The sequence below is a fragment of the Carcharhinus amblyrhynchos genome, chromosome 27 (assembly GCF_965287045.1).
Source record: "Carcharhinus amblyrhynchos chromosome 27, sCarAmb.v2.hapA, whole genome shotgun sequence".
Classification (NCBI taxonomy): Eukaryota; Metazoa; Chordata; class Chondrichthyes; order Carcharhiniformes; family Carcharhinidae; genus Carcharhinus; species Carcharhinus amblyrhynchos.
Genome location: NC_137350.1, coordinates 6,293,212 through 6,310,870, shown reverse-complemented (window position 1 = coordinate 6,310,870; position 17,659 = coordinate 6,293,212). Strand labels below are relative to the sequence as shown.

General features: G+C 44.3%; 1 protein-coding gene across 1 annotated transcript in view; it reads left to right on the top strand.

Annotated features, from left to right (window-relative positions):
• limd2 (LIM domain containing 2) overlaps nt 1–17,659 on the top strand; it is a 59,008-nt gene that overhangs the window by 30,210 nt on the left and 11,139 nt on the right. Inside the window, exon 2 of the mRNA XM_080213889.1 lies at nt 4,685–4,775. Coding sequence (XP_080070015.1) covers nt 4,685–4,775 — 91 coding nt within the window. The remainder of the gene's footprint in view (nt 1–4,684; nt 4,776–17,659) is intronic.

The following is a 17,659-nucleotide window of genomic DNA, read 5'->3' as shown; positions in this document are numbered from 1 at the left end:
TGGCTGTATAAACACTTTGAGATTTCTTGATGTTATGAAAGGTGCTCTGTAAATGCAAGTCTTTCTCATTTTCTTTGTTTTAAAACCGGTGCAACATGGATCAAAAGGCTCAGTTGGTGACAGCCTTGAGCAACTCAGCTTATGATCATCTTAATCAGGTATACGCAGACCATTGCTAAACGTTTAGAAGCGGCAAATCAACCTTACACAGAATTGGCTAGTTATTGGTTATTTTTATCTTTCACTTTGGCTGTGAAGAAGGCAAGAATTTATTGTTGATCTCTGATTACGTATGGGGCTGGGGTTACATGTTGAGTTGGCTAGGAGTGATGATGAACATCATTAGTAATCCCAATAGGCTTTTAAGCATCTTGGTAAATTTAACAATTCTGGTACCAACCCACATACAACCGACTTGTACCATTTCACAGCCTGTAGTGGTGGGGTTTCAGCTCTGGTTTTCTCGCCCAGTACCACAGTCACTGCACACCCACGCTGAAATCTTGTTGCTTCGTTCAGCAACTGGAGCCTTGTGGCCTGCTGGTGCTTCATTCTCTAGCCACTTTGATGACAGGGTTTTCAGGCTATTTCAATTGATGCCAACTCACCACTGAAATACAGCACTGAACATTCAAAGGTATATTGGGACATTGCTCCCTGTCACTCTCACTCTCTATGCTCTGTATATTCAGATGGGACAACAATCGTCACAAATTCCTCACTAACTCATCTCTTTCCCCAGCTACCATAAAAAAAACAGATTTTACTTCATGTCAACAAAGCAGAAATTTATTGACAAATCAGGGGACTTTCAGACAGTCACAAATTGGACAACTTCTGCTTCTTCTCACTGCACGGTCACTGAGACTTAAGTCAGTCCTTGCACCGTGATTTATATGTCAGAGATACTGACAAGTACCTATTAAATATTCGTGCTAATAAAAGAAATAGGTGCACTTACAATGATTAAACTAAATGATTTCACATGTTTGAAAGCACAGGCAGGAGATCCCTGAACAGGATGCAACCCTATTGGTGAAAAAGCAGGGGTGTGGCTCTAAATGACCAGTAAGCGCAAAAAGCAGAATGGATCGAACGGCTTGTTCCTGCAGTGTAAGATCCTGTGATTTAGTCACAGTATATTGATCTGACATTATATGTAACAACAACATACATTTTTCTTGTGACACAAAGGGTGGGATTTTTGGCCATGCTCACTCTGAAACCGGAAAATCCCACCTGAGGTCAATGGACCTTTCTATGGTCCATCCCTTGCCCGCTACAATTCCCATCGCAGACAGAGCGTAAAAGCCCCGAGTATTTTCAATGTGCCAATTATGGAAACCACCTGATTTCTTTTTACTTCATAGGAAATAGGTGCAAGAATAGGCCATTCAGCCCCTCGTGCCTGCTCTGTCATTCAATTAGATCATGGTTGAACTTCAAGCTCAACACCGGTTTTCTGTACTATCCCTATATGCATGATTTTTCTAATAATTAGAAATCTATCCATCTCTATCATGAACCTGCTCAGTGACAACCTCCACAACCTTTACACTGCAGGAATGACCATTTGGTCCATTCTGCTCTTTGCACTAGCTAGCCATTTAGAGTCTCAACCCTGCTTTTTCACCCATAGGGTTGCATCCTGTGCAGTGATCTCCTACATATGGTTTTAAATACGTTATAACTTAATCACTAAAAGTGCACCTTTTTTTAGCATTAATATTTAATACGTACTTGTCAGCATCTCTGACATAGAAATTGGGATGGAAAAACTGGGGTAGAGAATTTCAAGGATTCACCATCTGAGTGAAGAAATTCCTCCCCATCTGAATCCTAATTGCCTGCCCCTTATTCTGACACTGTGCCCACTGGTTCTAGACCCCCAACTTTCCACTACCCCCAGCCATGGGAAACATCCTCCCACATCTACCTTGCTGAGCCCTGTAAGAATTTATATGCTTCAATGAAATCATGCCTCATTCTTGTAAACCTTAGAGAATACAGTCCCAGTCTCTTCAATCTCTCATATTGGCTGTGACTGCAGAACGCAGCCACAACGTGAGTCCGAAATCATTCCTGCATGAATAGGCCTGAATTGAGGTTGAGCTTGAGTCCATTCGATGCTATCTTCTCTGGGCACCTGTGTTACAGACTGTCTCTGAAATCTAAAAGCAACAACATGGGATCCAAAATGCTGAAATGATGCAGAGCATATTGGATTCCTGACCATGAATCAAACATACCATCAGCTGCAAAACCTCATCACATGAATGCATATAATTAGTATGGATCTGATTCTAATCACATACAGTTCCAATGGAACATTCCCATCTCTTCCCATTAAGCAGGAGTCCTAATCCAACCATAACATTTCCCAGCCTATTATAGAGCCCAGCTGTATTTATTTAAGGATTGAGCCTTGGAGCAGAGTTGAATGCTGGTTTATTTTATTTGAGGTGACCTGTTTCTTCACGGGCAGAGGGAACAGTTTTGAGACTGAGATGGGGCGGGGGGGTGGGCGGTAGAGGTGCAAAGCCTCCATTCTCTTTGCCTTTCTTTCTCTCTCTCTCTCACACACACAGATTACTGCTGGCTGCTAAGTGAGCAGACTTTATATACAGGCAGCCTGATTCCCACAGGATGTAAACCCACAGATTCAAACTATCCTGTCATTCACAACAGGCACGGAAATGCAATTTAGGACTTGTGTATTTGGATGTTTTCAATTCTATGCCATTTACCATACAGAAACATAAACAGGCTGTTTATGAAGAGTCAGGCTTATCTCTAAGGACTTGCTGAGACTGTGGCTTCCTTGGCACATTTGTCCTGTTTGACAGCAGGATAGATTACCCTCAACCCAATGCTCGTTAACTCTTGTAGTGCTGACCTCCTAGTTTGGATTTCAAAATGCTCACTCTGAATTATTAACTGCTCAAAAGAGTCGATTTGGTACTGAGCAGAAAGTTGTAAAAGTCATTCCCTGGTCTGTGCTGAGTTAGCTAGTTGGCCAGGTTGACGGTAAGTGTGCTACAATTGAAACCAGTAACCAGAATCAGGAAGGAAATGAAAGCTCAGGGTAACTGCTCCTGATCGTAATTCAGTGACTTGTACATGTGGGGAGGATTAAACTCAACCCTAACCCTCTCAGTCACTGCCATCTTTTAGCCACCAAAAATATGGCCAATGTATTAATATTTATAGGAAGAATAAAGATACAGGTTAATAAAAAGTAAAACACTGCAGATGCTGGAGATACTCAGCAGCTCAAGTAGCATCTGTGTAGAATGAAATAAGAGGTCGCTGACCTTTCATCAGAACATCATCACCCAAAATGTTAACTGTGTGCTCAGTATGGAGGAGTACTGAGTTGAAGTGTTATGTAATCAGCAGGAGTTTACCTTGTCCATGTTTGACCACATGCCAGGAGATTTCATGGGGTTCAGAGGCAAGGTTGAGGATCTCCAGGGCAACTCTGTCCTGGATAACCACTGTGCTCAGCTGGTGGGACAGAACATACCCAGAGATGATGCTTGTAATGTCTAGGACAAATCTATAAGGTATGTTCTACCCGAAAGATCCCCCCCTCTATAAGGTATGATCTGGTGAGTATGACTATGTCAGGCTGCTGCTTGACCACTCTGTTGGAAAGCTCTCCAATTTTGGCACAAGCCGTCAAATGTTAAGGAGGAGGAATTTGAATGGTCAACTGGGTATGGTGTGCTGCTGTTGCTTGTGGTACCTAAGTCAATGCCAGGTGGTCCATCCGGTTTAATAGCACTGAGTTCACAACATTTAATTATCTTGTGGGACCTTTACTGAGACCAGCTTTCAATTTCAGATTTTTAAAGAATTAATCATAGAATCCCTATAATACAGAAGGAGGCCATTTGGCCCATCGAGTCTACACCAACCACAATCCCACCCAGGCCCTGTTCCCATTTAATTCAATCAATTCAATTAAAGTTTCCACTCAGGTGGAATTTGAACCCGTGTCCTCAGGTCATTAACCGGGGCCTTGGGATTATTATTTGAGTGATGTTACTCATTGTAATAACCCCCACATGTCCATGGAGAATCACTGATTGATCTCCCTGTGGGGCTTGTCAAGCACGAGTTCTCCTGGTAACACGCAATGGCTTGCCCAGCTGGAACTCATTACACAAGACTTTTATGCAGTAGGCCGAGGACTCAGCTTGCAGAACTACCTGTCCCAGGCAGGGAGCAGCATGGTACACCATGGTTATGGTTTTGCACGCTGTAATAAACGATGTTCCTTTTCAGTCAGGCCTCCTGAGTCATTACACCCCTGCTCTACTGTCTCCTTACACTGTAGTTGCTCTTGATCCAACACTTCCATCTGCTCATCCCATTTGAGTTTACCAGATAGTAAGCAGCAATAGGAACCTGGCCAAGGGTACCAAGTCCAGTTGCGACACTCTGTCATTGTTAGTTAGCTGGATCAGCACTTCCTGATTTATAAAACCCACTAAAAGGCTAAAGGTTGGAGTGATTAAGCAGGCTGCTAGCACAAGCCTAATGCTATTGGATTGTTGCATTTCTGACAGTTAATACAGGCAATCATCGGTGTGTTAAACCAGCTTTGTGATTACTGTTCACCCTTTTTCTACAGTAATTGGCTTCCAGTTTATAATCTGATTTATTATGTCTGTTGCAGATGCAGAGAGGCTGTTATTAGGAAAAGCGAATTCCACAGAAATATATCAGCTTCTTACCTCAACTGTTTCTCAGGACAAGACAAAAACATGGTACGTATCCCTCGCAGGTGTGTCTGTCCCTCCTGGTTAGGGAGCAGTTGTGAGTGTGTGCCGATCTCTGATTAGAATGGCTGTATGTGTGCCCCGCCCAGTTTAGTGGGGGCATGGGTATGTCCCTTACCTGGGTAGGGTGCAGAATTTGGGTGAATTAAAGGAATTAAGGGTTATGGGTTATGAGCAGGCGGGTAAGTGGAACTGAACTACTATCAGATCAGCCATGATCTGATTGAATGGCGGAGCAGGCTCGAGGGGCTAGATGGCCTACTCCTGCTCCTATTTTTTTATGTTCTTATGTCTTTCCTTCCCTGGTTAGGGTGTGGGTAAGACCCTTTGATAGAGAGGGCCTTCAAAGGTGAGCGGAAGGCAGAAAGTCAGAGGGTTTTAGGAAGGACATTACAGAGTATAGAACTCTGAGGTTAAGGTTGAGCAAAAGTCAGAGGAAGGAGAGTTTAAGCTGGAGTTGAAGGATATTTCAGTTATGGAGAAGAGATGAGAATTTGAAATAAGTGGGCATTGGCGGACTTAAGTAATCCAGGCCAAAAGGAACACGAGATTGAGTCCTGCTGCAGGATGGGAAATAAGTAGCAAGGAAGTTGGATCAGTTGATGTTTGGGGAACATGAAGGATGGGAGAATTGCCAGATAATCTTTGGAGTACTCACATCTGGAATTAACAAAGGCACTGTTTTGGTGGTGAACATGTGTCTGAAGGAATATATTTGGGGTTGATAGGTCAGATCAGCTTGAAAAGGAGATTATACAAAGTTTGGAGATGGTGATTGGGAGAGAGATAGAATCAGTGGTGAAGGAATGGAATTTGTAAAATTGGTAAGAATGAAAGTAAGCAAAGGCAGACCCACTGGACAGGACAGCAGTGAAAAAGCCTTCAGAATGTTAGTAGAATTTACGATCTGAAAGATTGCTGAGAGATCAAGGAGGGATGGTACACATGGTCACAATCACAAAGGGTATAATTTATCACTGCAGTTTAGGACATTTGAGTGTTGCGGTAGAATGGAAACCTAACTTTATATTTCATATCTTCTGGATGTCCTGGGGCACTTTACTGTCTGTGAAGCACAGCTCCAAAACTGTTAAATGTGTCTGCCAATTTGAACTTTACAAAGTCCCTCAAGCGTCATTGAGAAAAATAACAAGATCACCTACTTTGGTGGCGTGTAGAATGTTGACCAGGAAGAACTCTGTTGCTCCTCTTTGAAATGTGCCACCAGGTTTTGCACATTCACCTAAACAGGGAAACAGCACATCAGCTTCACATTTGATTAAAAATAATCAAATCTCCGACAATGCTCAACTCCCTCAGTGCTCTGGAGATCAAGTCCAGAGTGGGACTTCAATAGTCTACCTCAGGCACGAATGTTGCCAACTGAGTTAAAACTGCTACTTTAAAATCAATTAAATCTACCAGATCCTGGCTTTCACTTAATTTTTGCCAGGCATTCCTTCCTCCAGCGCTGGCAAGTTACTTACATTCATTTTTGAAGCTTTATAAAGGTTGAAACAATGTACCCCTAACCAGAATCACAAGAACAGTATGAGACCATTCAGCCCATCAAGCCTGTTCTGCTGATCATGGCTGATCTGTATCTTAACTCTGTCGACCTGCTTTTGTTCAATATCCCTTGCCTCACAAAGAAAACCAGGGAATCTTGTAAATTTTTGTTGAATCCTTATCATCTCTGTTGGGCAGGGAAGCAAGGGAAAAAGAATCACAGATTTTCCATTATTTCTTCTGTCGAAACTGCTTCCTAATCTTACAACTAAGTGATCTAGCTTTAATTATAAGGTTATAGAGATCACAGAACATTTACAGCACAGAAAGAACCCACTTGACTGGTCATGTTTGCACCAGCATGTCCTCTTCTGAATTCCTCCACTGATAGAAATTGTTTCCCTCTATCTATCTTGCCATATCAAACCTCTTATCATTTTATGAATAGAATCACAGAATCCCTATAGTGCAGAAAGAAGCCATATATCCTATCGAGTTTGCGTCGCATCTCAGAAAGAGGCTTTTCCCTCCTCTCCTATCCCCGTAACCTCGTACATTTACCATGGCCACCCCACTATTCTGCACGTTTTTGGACTATGGGGGAAACTGGAGTACCAGAGGAAACCCATGCAAACCTGGGGAGAATGTGCAAATTCCACACTCACCTAAAGTTGGAATCAAACCCGGGTCCCTGGCACTGTGAGGCAGCAGTGCTAATCATTCCACCACGCCATTCCTAATGGATTAGATCAGCCACTAACCATCTAAGTACAAAGATATAGAACATAGAACATAGAACACTACAGCACAAACAGGCCCTTCGGCCCACGAGTTGCGCCGATCACATCAACACCTACCAACCTACAGACCTATCTATAACCCTCAATCTCATTAAACCCCATATACTCATCCAGAAGTCTTTTAAAAGACCCCAGCGAGTTCGCCTCCACCACCACTGACGGCAGCCGATTCCATTCACTCACCACCCTCTGAGTGAAAAACTTACCCCTAACATCACTTCTGAACTTCCCTCCTTGCACCTTAAATCTGTGTCCTCTCGTAGCAACCATTTCAACCCGGGGAAATAGCCTCTGAGAGTCCACCCTATCTATTCCTCTCAACATTTTGTAAACCTCTATCAGGTCGCCTCTCAACCTTCGTCTCTCCAGGGAAAAGAGTCCCAGCTCCCTCAACCTAATTTCATAAGGCATGCCTCCCAGTCCAGGCAACATCCTTGTAAATCTCCTCTGTACCCTCTCAATAGCTTCTATGTCTTTCCTATAGTGAGGCGACCAGAACTGCGCACAATACTCTAAATGAGGCCTGACAAGGGTCTTATAAAGTTGCAGCATTACCTCCCGACTCCTAAACTCAATCCCTCGATTAATGAAGGCCAGTACACCATACGCCTTCTTGACCACCTCCTCCACCTGCGAGGCCGATTTAAGAGTCCTGTGGACCCGGACCCCTAGATCCTTCTGCTCTTCAACACTACTCAGACTTCTGCCCTTGATAGTGTACTTGTTCATCCCGTTGGTTCTGCCAAAATGGACGACTACACATTTATCCGCGTTGAAGTCCATCTGCCACTTCTCCGCCCAGTCCTGCATCCTATCTATGTCCTGCGGCAACTTTTGCCATCCTTCCAGACCATCCACAACACCACCGACCTTAGTGTCATCAGCGAACTTACTTACCCATCCCTCCACTTCCTCATCCAGGTCATTTATGAAAATGACAAACAACAAGGGTCCCAGAACAGATCCTTGAGGCACACCGCTGGTGACTGACCTCCATTCAGAAAAAGCCCCATCCACAACCACTCTCTGCCTTCTGCAGGCAAGCCAATTTTGGATCCACAAGGCCAAAGGCCCTTGGATCCCATGCCCTCTCAACTTCTCAAGAAGTCTTGCGTGGGGGACCTTATCAAACGCCTTGCTGAAGTCCATGTGCACTACGTCCACAGCACTTCCTTCGTCAATGTGTTCAGTCACATTATCGAAGAACTCAACTAGGCTTGTAAGGCACGACCTGCCCTTGACAAATCCATGCTGACTATTCCTGATCATGTCAAACCTCTCCAAATGTTCGTAAATCTTGTCCCTCAGAAGCCTCTCCATCAGCTTACCAACTACTGAGGTCAGACTCACCGGACGGTAATTTCCCGGGCTATCTCTGTTCCCTTTCTTGAAAATAGGAACTACATCCGCAATCCTCCAAAACCTCTCCCGTCTCCATTGACGACGCAAAGATCATCGCCAGGGGCTCTGCAATCTCTTCCCTCGCCTCCCACAGTATCCTGGGGTACATCCCATCTGGTCCAGGCGACTTATCTACCTTGATAGAATTCAAAAGTTCCAACACATCCTCCTCCTTAATATTCACGTACTCAATCTTTTCCATCTGCTGCAAATCCATAACAAAATCTCCCAGATCAGCTTCCACTGTGAAAACTGAGGCGAAGTACTCGTTAAGCACTTCTGCCATTTCTTCTGGTTCCACACAAACCTTTCCCCCCTCACCTTTTATAGGTCCTATCCCTTCTCTTCTTATCCTTTTACCTTTCACATATTTATAGAAGGCCTTGGGATTCTCCTTAATCTTACCCGCCAAGGTCTTCTCATGACCCCTCCTGGCTCTCCTAATTTCCCTTTTAAGTTCCTTCCTACAGTCCTTATACTCCTCAAGATCTTTAACCTCTCCTAATTCCCTGAACCTCTTATACACCTTCCCTTTCCTCCTGATACGATCTGTCGTCATCATTTAACCCTTCAAGGGCCCAATCCCATTAAATTGGAGCTGCTGGCTAAGTTTTGTAAGTTGGTAACTGTTTAAACACTGCAGCGAGGGTTAGCTATTCGGATTGGCGGATGGTGACTAGTGGAGTGCCCCAGGGGTCGGTGCTGGGACCTCAGCTTTTTACCATTTATATAGATGATCTGGAGGAGGGAACCGAGTGTAGAGTGTCGAAATTTGCTGATGACACCAAGATTGGGGGAACGGCAAATTGTGCGGAGGGTGTGGAGAGTCTGCAGAAGGATCTAGATAGGCTGGGCGAATGGGCCAGGAAATGGCAAATGGAATTTAATGTTGGCAAGTGTGAGGTGGTCCACTTTGGTAGGAAAAATGGTAGGAAGGACTATTACTTACGAGGCGAAAAACTGCAGCAGGCGACGGTGCAGAGGGACCTCGGGGTCCTTGTGCATGAGTCGCAAAAACCCAGCTTGCAGGTGCAGCAGGTGGTCAGGAAGGCGAATGGGATGCTGGCCTTCATAGCGAAGGGGATTGAATATAAAAGTAGGGAGGTCTTGCTGCAGCTGTATAGGGCATTGGTGAGGCCGCAACTGGAGTACTGTGTGCATTTTTGGGTGCCTCACCTGCGCAAAGATATTTTGGCCTTGGAGGGAGTGCAGAGGAGGTTTACTAGGCTGATACCGGAGTTGAGGGGGTTGAGCTATGAGGAGAGGCTGAATAAACTGGGCTTGTACTCGTTAGAGTTTAGAAGAATGAGAGGAGATCTCATTGAGACGTATAAGATGATGAATGGGATGGATAGGATAGAGGTGGAAAGACTCTTCCCGCTCAAAAAAGACAATAGGACTAGGGGGCACAGCCTCAAGATAAAAGGGGGGCGGTTTAGAACGGAGTTGAGGAGGAACTTCTTCACTCAAAGGGTGGTGAATCTCTGGAATTCTCTGCCCGTTGAAGTGGTGGAGGCTGCCTCGCTAAATATTTTTAAGACGCGGGTTGATGGGTTTTTGATAGGAGAGGGGATTAAGGGTTATGGGGAGAGGGCGGGAAAGTGGAACTGAGCAGCGACAGATCAGCCATGATCTTATTGAATGGCGGGGCAGGCTCGAAGGGCTGGATGGCCTACTCCTGCTCCTATTTCTTATGTTCTTCTTATGTTCTTAGCTTGGGACAGCCAGGCATCCCCACTATGCGTTTTGCTAATCCTATAAAATACACTACTTCATTTGGCTAAAATGAGACTCTGCTTCCTTCCAACTGCATTCATTTTTCTTCCACCATAACCCCACTTTTTCACAGAATCAATTAATATTTGTATAATTGTCCATCTCCACTATTCCCTGTTAACATTTGCATTTTAAAATAGTTTTTGTTGATTGCGTGTATTTGACTATTGCACATCTCTTGACAGCACTGGCGATATTAGCATGATTTTGAATTATTTATTTTCTAATTGCAGTCAACACTTAATTTTTTTTAAACCTTAGTCATCAACACCCTGTCTTAATTTTAGCCAAAAGTCCTCCTCCTCATGGGTTCATATTTGATTTCTTTGACGTTTCTGAAGTATAGTACAAAGCACAAAATGTTCCCTGGGAATGGGCATACACAACAATGTAAAATGCCACTTTGAGGGGAAACTGGCTAAAAGCTCTGAACTTACTATAAAAGCACTTTTACATTGAACAGAAAGTAGAACTTGAAAAATGTGAAAACCATTTGAGCGTGAAGACATTTTTGCTATTTTTAAAAATGTGGCAAAGTTTGCATATCTACTCACGTTACAAAGTTAGAGAGCTTGCACTCTGATCGCAATCACCCAGGGATCCTGCTCTGTTTGCACTCAACTGGGGACCCTCCCCTTGGATTGCCCCACATTGGGGCCCTGGCCTCCATTCGCGCAGATTCAGTCTTTTGAAATGACCCTGGGAGCTGATTCTCCCCATTCCACCTGCACCCACTCGGGATACTGCCCTCTTTTGTATTGACTCTGGGACCTGACCCTGCCACCCTACCTGCATCAACCCAGGAACTTTGCCCTCTGCTCATACTCACGCAGGAACACTGCTCTCCTCCTGCACCCATCCAGGACCCTGCCCTCTTTCACATTAACCCTGGGATCTGACCTTGCCATTCTAGTCGCACCCAGCCAGGACACTACCTTTGGACTGCACTACCCGGGGAACCTGCACCATACTCATAAGTATGTATATTTTATGAGTAGATGCATCATGTTTCAGAATGGAATACACATACAAAGAACAAGAAACAGTACAGCACAGGAACAGGCCTTTGGCCCACTAAGTCTGTGCTGACACATCTGCCTTTCTAATCTAATATTTTCTTACCTCTACGCGGTCCATATCCCTCTATTCCCTGTCTATTCATGTATCTATCCAGATGCCTCTTGAATGTTTTTCTAGAATCTGTTTCCACCACCTCCTACGGCAGCACATTTCCAGACATTCACCACTGTGTGTGGAAAAACTTGCCCCTTGCATCTCTTTTAAACTTTTCCCCTCTCACTTTCAACCTATGCCCTCCAGTAATTAACCCTTCGACCCTGGAAAAATAATTCTCACCATCCACTCAATATCCAAGCTTGTCATAATCTTTTAAACGCTGATCAGGTTCTCCCTCATCCTCCGATGCTCCAGTGAAAACAATCCAAGTTTGTTCAACCTTTCTTCATGGTCCATATCCTCCAAACCAGGCAACATCCTGGTCCATTTCCACTGAATCAGCATCTTTCTGGTAGTGAGGTGACGAGAATTTACACAATACTCCAAATGCGGCCTAACCAAAGCCTTATACAGTTGCAATATGATTTTCCAATTCCTATATTCAACGCCCTGACCGATGAAGGCCAGCATGCCATATGCCTGCTTGACTACCTTGTCCACTTGAGTTGCTACCTTCAGGGAACTGCGGATCTGCATGCCTGGATGCCCCTGTATGCTAATATTTCTAAGGGCTCTACAATTTACCGTATACTTTCCTTCTGCAGTGGACCTTCCAAATTGCACCACCTCACATTTTATCCAGGTTAAATTCCATCTGCCATCTTTCAGCCCAAGTCTCCAGCTGCTTTATATCCAGCTGTATCCTCTGGCAATCCTCCTCACTATCCCTCACCCTACTCCCCGATTTTCATATCATCTGAAAATTGACTTATCAGACCACCCACATTTTCCTCCAAATTGTTTGTTACAAACAGAGGCCCCAGCACTAATCCTTGTGAAACGCAGCTTGTCACAGACCTTCAGTTAGATACCATTGGACAGTTAACCAGATGTGTGACCTCTAATCGTGATAGCAATTGGTAACAGGTTGAAACATAGAAAATAGGAGCTGGAGGAGGCCTTTCACCATTCAAACCTGCTCCGCCACTCATTATGATCATGGCTGATCATCAAATTCAATATCCTGAAACAGCAGAGGTGTCAGTGTTGTGGTCAGTGGAAATAGTTGTAATGTGGCATTCTGGAATTTACTGCAATGTTTGGATAGATATGCTGACTGGTTATCACTCTTCCCTTCCCAGTGTCAGGGTTTAAATGAGAGAAATCTTGGTGCCTGAGGCAGTAGAATAATGCAACAACGGGACATGTTTTTCGATTATAGATCATCTCTGATATAGTCAGCATGTTAATCAGCTGGACTGTCCCTCATAATGAGAATCAAGAATCAAAAATAAACTTCTAATTCGTAGAGGGGTTGTGAGACTGTATTAGGCTGTCATTTGAAATCTTGCTTTATAGCTGTCTTTGCCAGCAAGCTTCCCTCAACTCACTCCCCCTCACCAGAACCCTGCCCACCGTTCACACTCACCTGGGGACCCTGCCCACCGTTCACACACCCTCAGAGAATGCTTTGTAAACCAAATGCTCAAGTTGGGAATTTGGTGCAGAGTGGGGCAGGAGGTGCTCCTTTTTATTCTGTTCACTTTACCTTAAGCTAGGAAACTGTAACTTACTATGACCTTGTTAACAACTAGTTAACCTATCAAATAAATAAATAGTTAAGGATATAGACTAGGCAATGCTGATGGTGTGCCATAACTGAATCATGTGGGAGTTTGTGGAAAATGTTCCAATTCCAGGTGACCATAGTGGCAGTTATCTTCAGCTTGAGCAACTTTAGATCAGAGTAGTTGATGGAATCTGGACTGCAGTCTGATGGGGCAGGGAGAGGAGATAGTTACCTGGACACTTCATTCCAAGAGACAATGACACACTTTAGCTTAAGTAGAATTTAGGATGGAATATACTGCCTCATCATGACAAAGCCCATTAATTTTGGTGGGAATGGAAAAGGAGAGGCTGCAAAATTCCACCCTTAGAGTTGATCGATAGCCAGGGACAGGACAATGTTACTGAGAGTCAGGCAGGTCTGGGAATACAACATGAAGTGATAGAAAAGTAACAAAAATAAACATTGTTCCCTTAGAGGCAGAAATACGGGGGAATTATCATGGGGAATAAGGAAATGGCAAAGATGTTGAACAAATATTTTATGTCTGTCTACACAGTACACACAAGTGACATACTAGAAGTAAAGGATAACTAAGGGGCTAATAAGGAAATTAAGGTGATTTGATTTCACAGAAAAAGTACTGGAAAAAGTTAACGTGGTAAAGCCCAATAAATTGCCAGGACTTGATGACCTATATCTCAGGTTCTGAGAGAGATAACTGCAGAGAGCTGATGCACTGGGAATGATTTCCCAAAATTCCCTCGATTCTAGAATGGTCCCAGCAAATTGGAAAATAACAAATGTAACACTGCTATTCAACAGAGGAGGAGAAAACAGGAACCTACACGCCAGTTAGGCTGACACCAGTCATCAGGAAGTTGCTGGAATCCCTGATTAAGGCAGTCTTAATAATACTTAGAAAAATCATCGTATGATCGGACAGAGTCAACAAAGAACAAACAAAGAACAACCCAGCACGGGAAACAGGCCCTTCGGCCCAACGAGCCCGCGCCGCCGCATCACCCTACACCTATTCTACCCTGCGTATCTACAAATAGAACCCCTGACTTAGCCAGATTCAGGGGAGAATAGTGTCAATTTGGTAAAACCAATCAGCCTAAGAGCACATCTTTGGGGTGTGGGAGGAAACCGGAGCGCCCGGAGGAAACCCACGCAACCACAGGGAGAATGCAAAACTCCCACAGACACAGGCCCAAATCCATGTATCTGCACAGCTAGCAGTGCTAGTCACCGAGCTGTTGCGGCGCCCGTCTACCGGTCCAGGATCAAGCACACACACCGACACGAAGTACTAGGCCACTCCCGGAACCTCCAGGAGCAGCCCATGCACGACCCACCGTGTGCATGCCCCTCGTTTGACAACGAGGTGGACCTCCACCTGCGGAGTGAAAAGACAAAAACGTTAATCACAAGCCTGCCTTTCCGGTGTCTCCCGAGGTTCTAACCCTTATTCAATAACCCCTACCATAACCCTCCATCCTCATTTCACTCATGTGCCTATCTAACTGAACCTTAAACGAGTCCAACGTTCCCGCCTCCACCACCCCACTCGGTAGCGCGTTCCACACCCCCACTACTCTCTGCGTAAAGAGTCAACATGGTTTTACAAAAAAACGTCAATAAGTGCACTGTCACTACGCCTATCATTTTGCTAATGATCGAGAGTCGATTTATGGGTCAGTAAGTAACTGAGTTGGATTTGTTGACAGAACATAGCTGGGTAATTTTCCACATTGTGGGGTAGATGCTTGTGTTGTAGCTGTACTGGAGCAGCTTAACTAGGTGTGTGACTACCTCTGGAGCACAAGTCTTCAATACTATTACTGGAATGTTGTCAGGGCCAGCGTTGTCAGCTATTTTTTGATATTACTCAAGTGAATCGACGTGGCTGAAGACTGGCATCTGTATTACTGTGGACCTCCAGAAGATGCCAAGAGGGCATCCGCTTGGCGCTTCTGGCTGGAAATGGTTACAGATGTTTTAGCCTTGCCTTTTGTAATGATATGCTGAATCCCAGATCACTGAGGATAGAAGTACTCGTGAAGCCTCCTACTCTGTTTAATTGTCCACCACCATTCACAACTCGGAATGGCAGAACTGCATAGCTTAGATCTGATGTTGATTGTCAAATTGCGTGGCTCTGTCTGCTGCATACTGCTTTCACTGTTTGACATTCTAGTAATCCTGTGTTGTACCATCACCAGGCTGACACCTTATTTTTTAGGTATGCCTGATGCTAGTCCTGGCATGCCCTCCTGGACTCTTCATTCAAGGGTTGAACCCTGGCTTGGTGGTAATGTTAGAGTGAGAGAGATGCTGGGCTATGAGGTTATAGATTGTGGCCCACAGCATCTCATTAAAGTCCAATCTTCAGTTGCTGGATGTGTTCTGGATCTATCCCATTGAATACAGTGGCAGTGTCACACAGCTGGACGATATTGTCAGTTTGAAGATGAGAATTTGTCTCAGCAAGGATCACTCCTACCAATACTGTCATGGACAGCTTCATTTGTGACAAGTAGATTGGTGAAATGAGATTACGTAGGTTTTTCCCTCTTATTCATTCCCTCGTTCCCAGTCAGATCAAGCCAGGCAGATATGTCCTTCAGGACATGGCAAACTCAGTCAGTAGTGGTGCTGCTGAGCCACTTTTGGTGAGGGACATTGAAATTCCCCACCCAGAGTACATTCTGTGCCCTTGGTGTTCAATGTGGAGAAGTATTGATTCATCAGTACTTCTGACTGGGGGCTGTAGATGATCAGATCAGAATTCTTTGCCCATGTTTGGCCTGATGCCATGTGACTTCATGGGTCTGGAGTCAATGTTGAGGACTCCCAGGAAAACCCCCTCCTGACTAAAGGCACAGTGCCATGCCACCTCTGCTGGATCTCTCCTGTCAGTGGGAGAGGACATATTCATGGATGGTGTTGGAGGAATGAGGGATATTGGTTGTAAAGTATGATTTGGTGAGTATGACTATGTCAGGTTGGACACAAAGTCCTAGATGTTAGTGAGGAGGGCTTTGCAGGATCGATGTGACAGGGTGTTTCTGGTGCTTCAGTCAATGTCAGATGGTTAAATCAGTTTTACTTTTATTTTTCTGTAGCTGTTTGTACAACTGGGTGGCTTGCTGGACCATTTCAGAGGGTGGTTAAGATTCAACCATGTTGTATGGACCTGAGTCACATGTAGGTCAGACCACTGAAGGGGTAGATTTTCTGTCCTAAGGGACATGAGAGTACAAGAAAAAGGAAGTATTTTACAATTGTACAGGAATTTCATGAGACCATACCTAGAAAACTGCACAATTTTGGTCTCCATTTTTAAGGAAGGATATAGTTGCACTGCAGTTCATACAGCAATGGTTCATTAGAGGAAGTAGTCCCAGGAACTAAGCTATTGAGAATCAGCTTAAATTGAACCAGTATTCTCTGGAGATGATTTCACTGAAATAAATGGTTCTGAAGGGGTTTAACAGGATAGGCACTGAAACGTTATTTGCTCTGGCTGAGGTATCTAAAATATCTTGATCTAGTTGATCTTTTAGGACTGAGATAAGGAGCAATTTCTTCAGAGGGTGGTGAATCTTTGGAATTCTCTACCCGAGAGGGTAGAAGATGCTCCATTGAGTATATTTAAGATTTTCTGGTGTCATAAGACATTAAGGGAGCAAGTAAGAAAGTGTAATTGAGTGGAAAATCATCCAGAATTGTATTGGCCAACAGAACAGGCTCAACGGGCCATATGGTCTATCCTTAGTCTGATTCCCTAATTCTTGTGTCCTCCCCAGTTATGAATAGTTAATCCTAAGGCTTGAGTTTGAGGCCAGACATGAAACACAATCTAAAATCATTAATTAAAAGTTGTGAAAATCTTATACAATGAAAACACTTGACTCAGCAAAACTGGTGACCCCATCTTTCCATTACAGGAAAGGGGATAGTTGTTCAATTTTCATTCTCTCTTCTTCAGTGATCACTTGCTAACGAGTATGATTGTCCACCAAAGAAATTCCATGTTACCGGTCATGGGTTCTGTGCGTCCTTCCATGTCTAATGAGCCCGATCCTGGATCAGCATCTTTGACCGCACACTTGGCAGGTATTCCCAGAAGGTGGTCCAGTGTTTGGATTTTAGACATTGGAATTCCTTTCTCAGGCTCCTTTTCCATGCTTCCTCTGACTGTCTGACGTCCTCAAAAAAGTGTCCCTTCAAGTAGGCCTCTTCAGAGCAAGGATATCCCAGGCATTGACATCTATCTTGCATTTCTTGAGGTGCCTTTGAAGTGCTTTCTTTGTCCTCCTCTTGTTTGGGAGCCTTTCTTGAGCTGGGAGAAGATGCTTTGCTTTGGCAATTGGGATGCTGGTATCCAATGCACAACGCTGGCCCAGTGCAGTTGGTTTCAGATGATCATGGTCGAGATGCTGGTTTCATTCTATAATCTCGTATTCCTGGGTGAGAAAATGAAAATCTGCTTTGTTCAGTTCAGAAAACTATCTTGCAATCCTTCCAATCTGCTGTTAACTTTGTTCTCGATTTGTCCCCTTGGTTCCATTTTAACAATTTGTGCTTTACAAGGCGATATTCTCTCTGCATCTCCTTATGGCCAGCTTGTC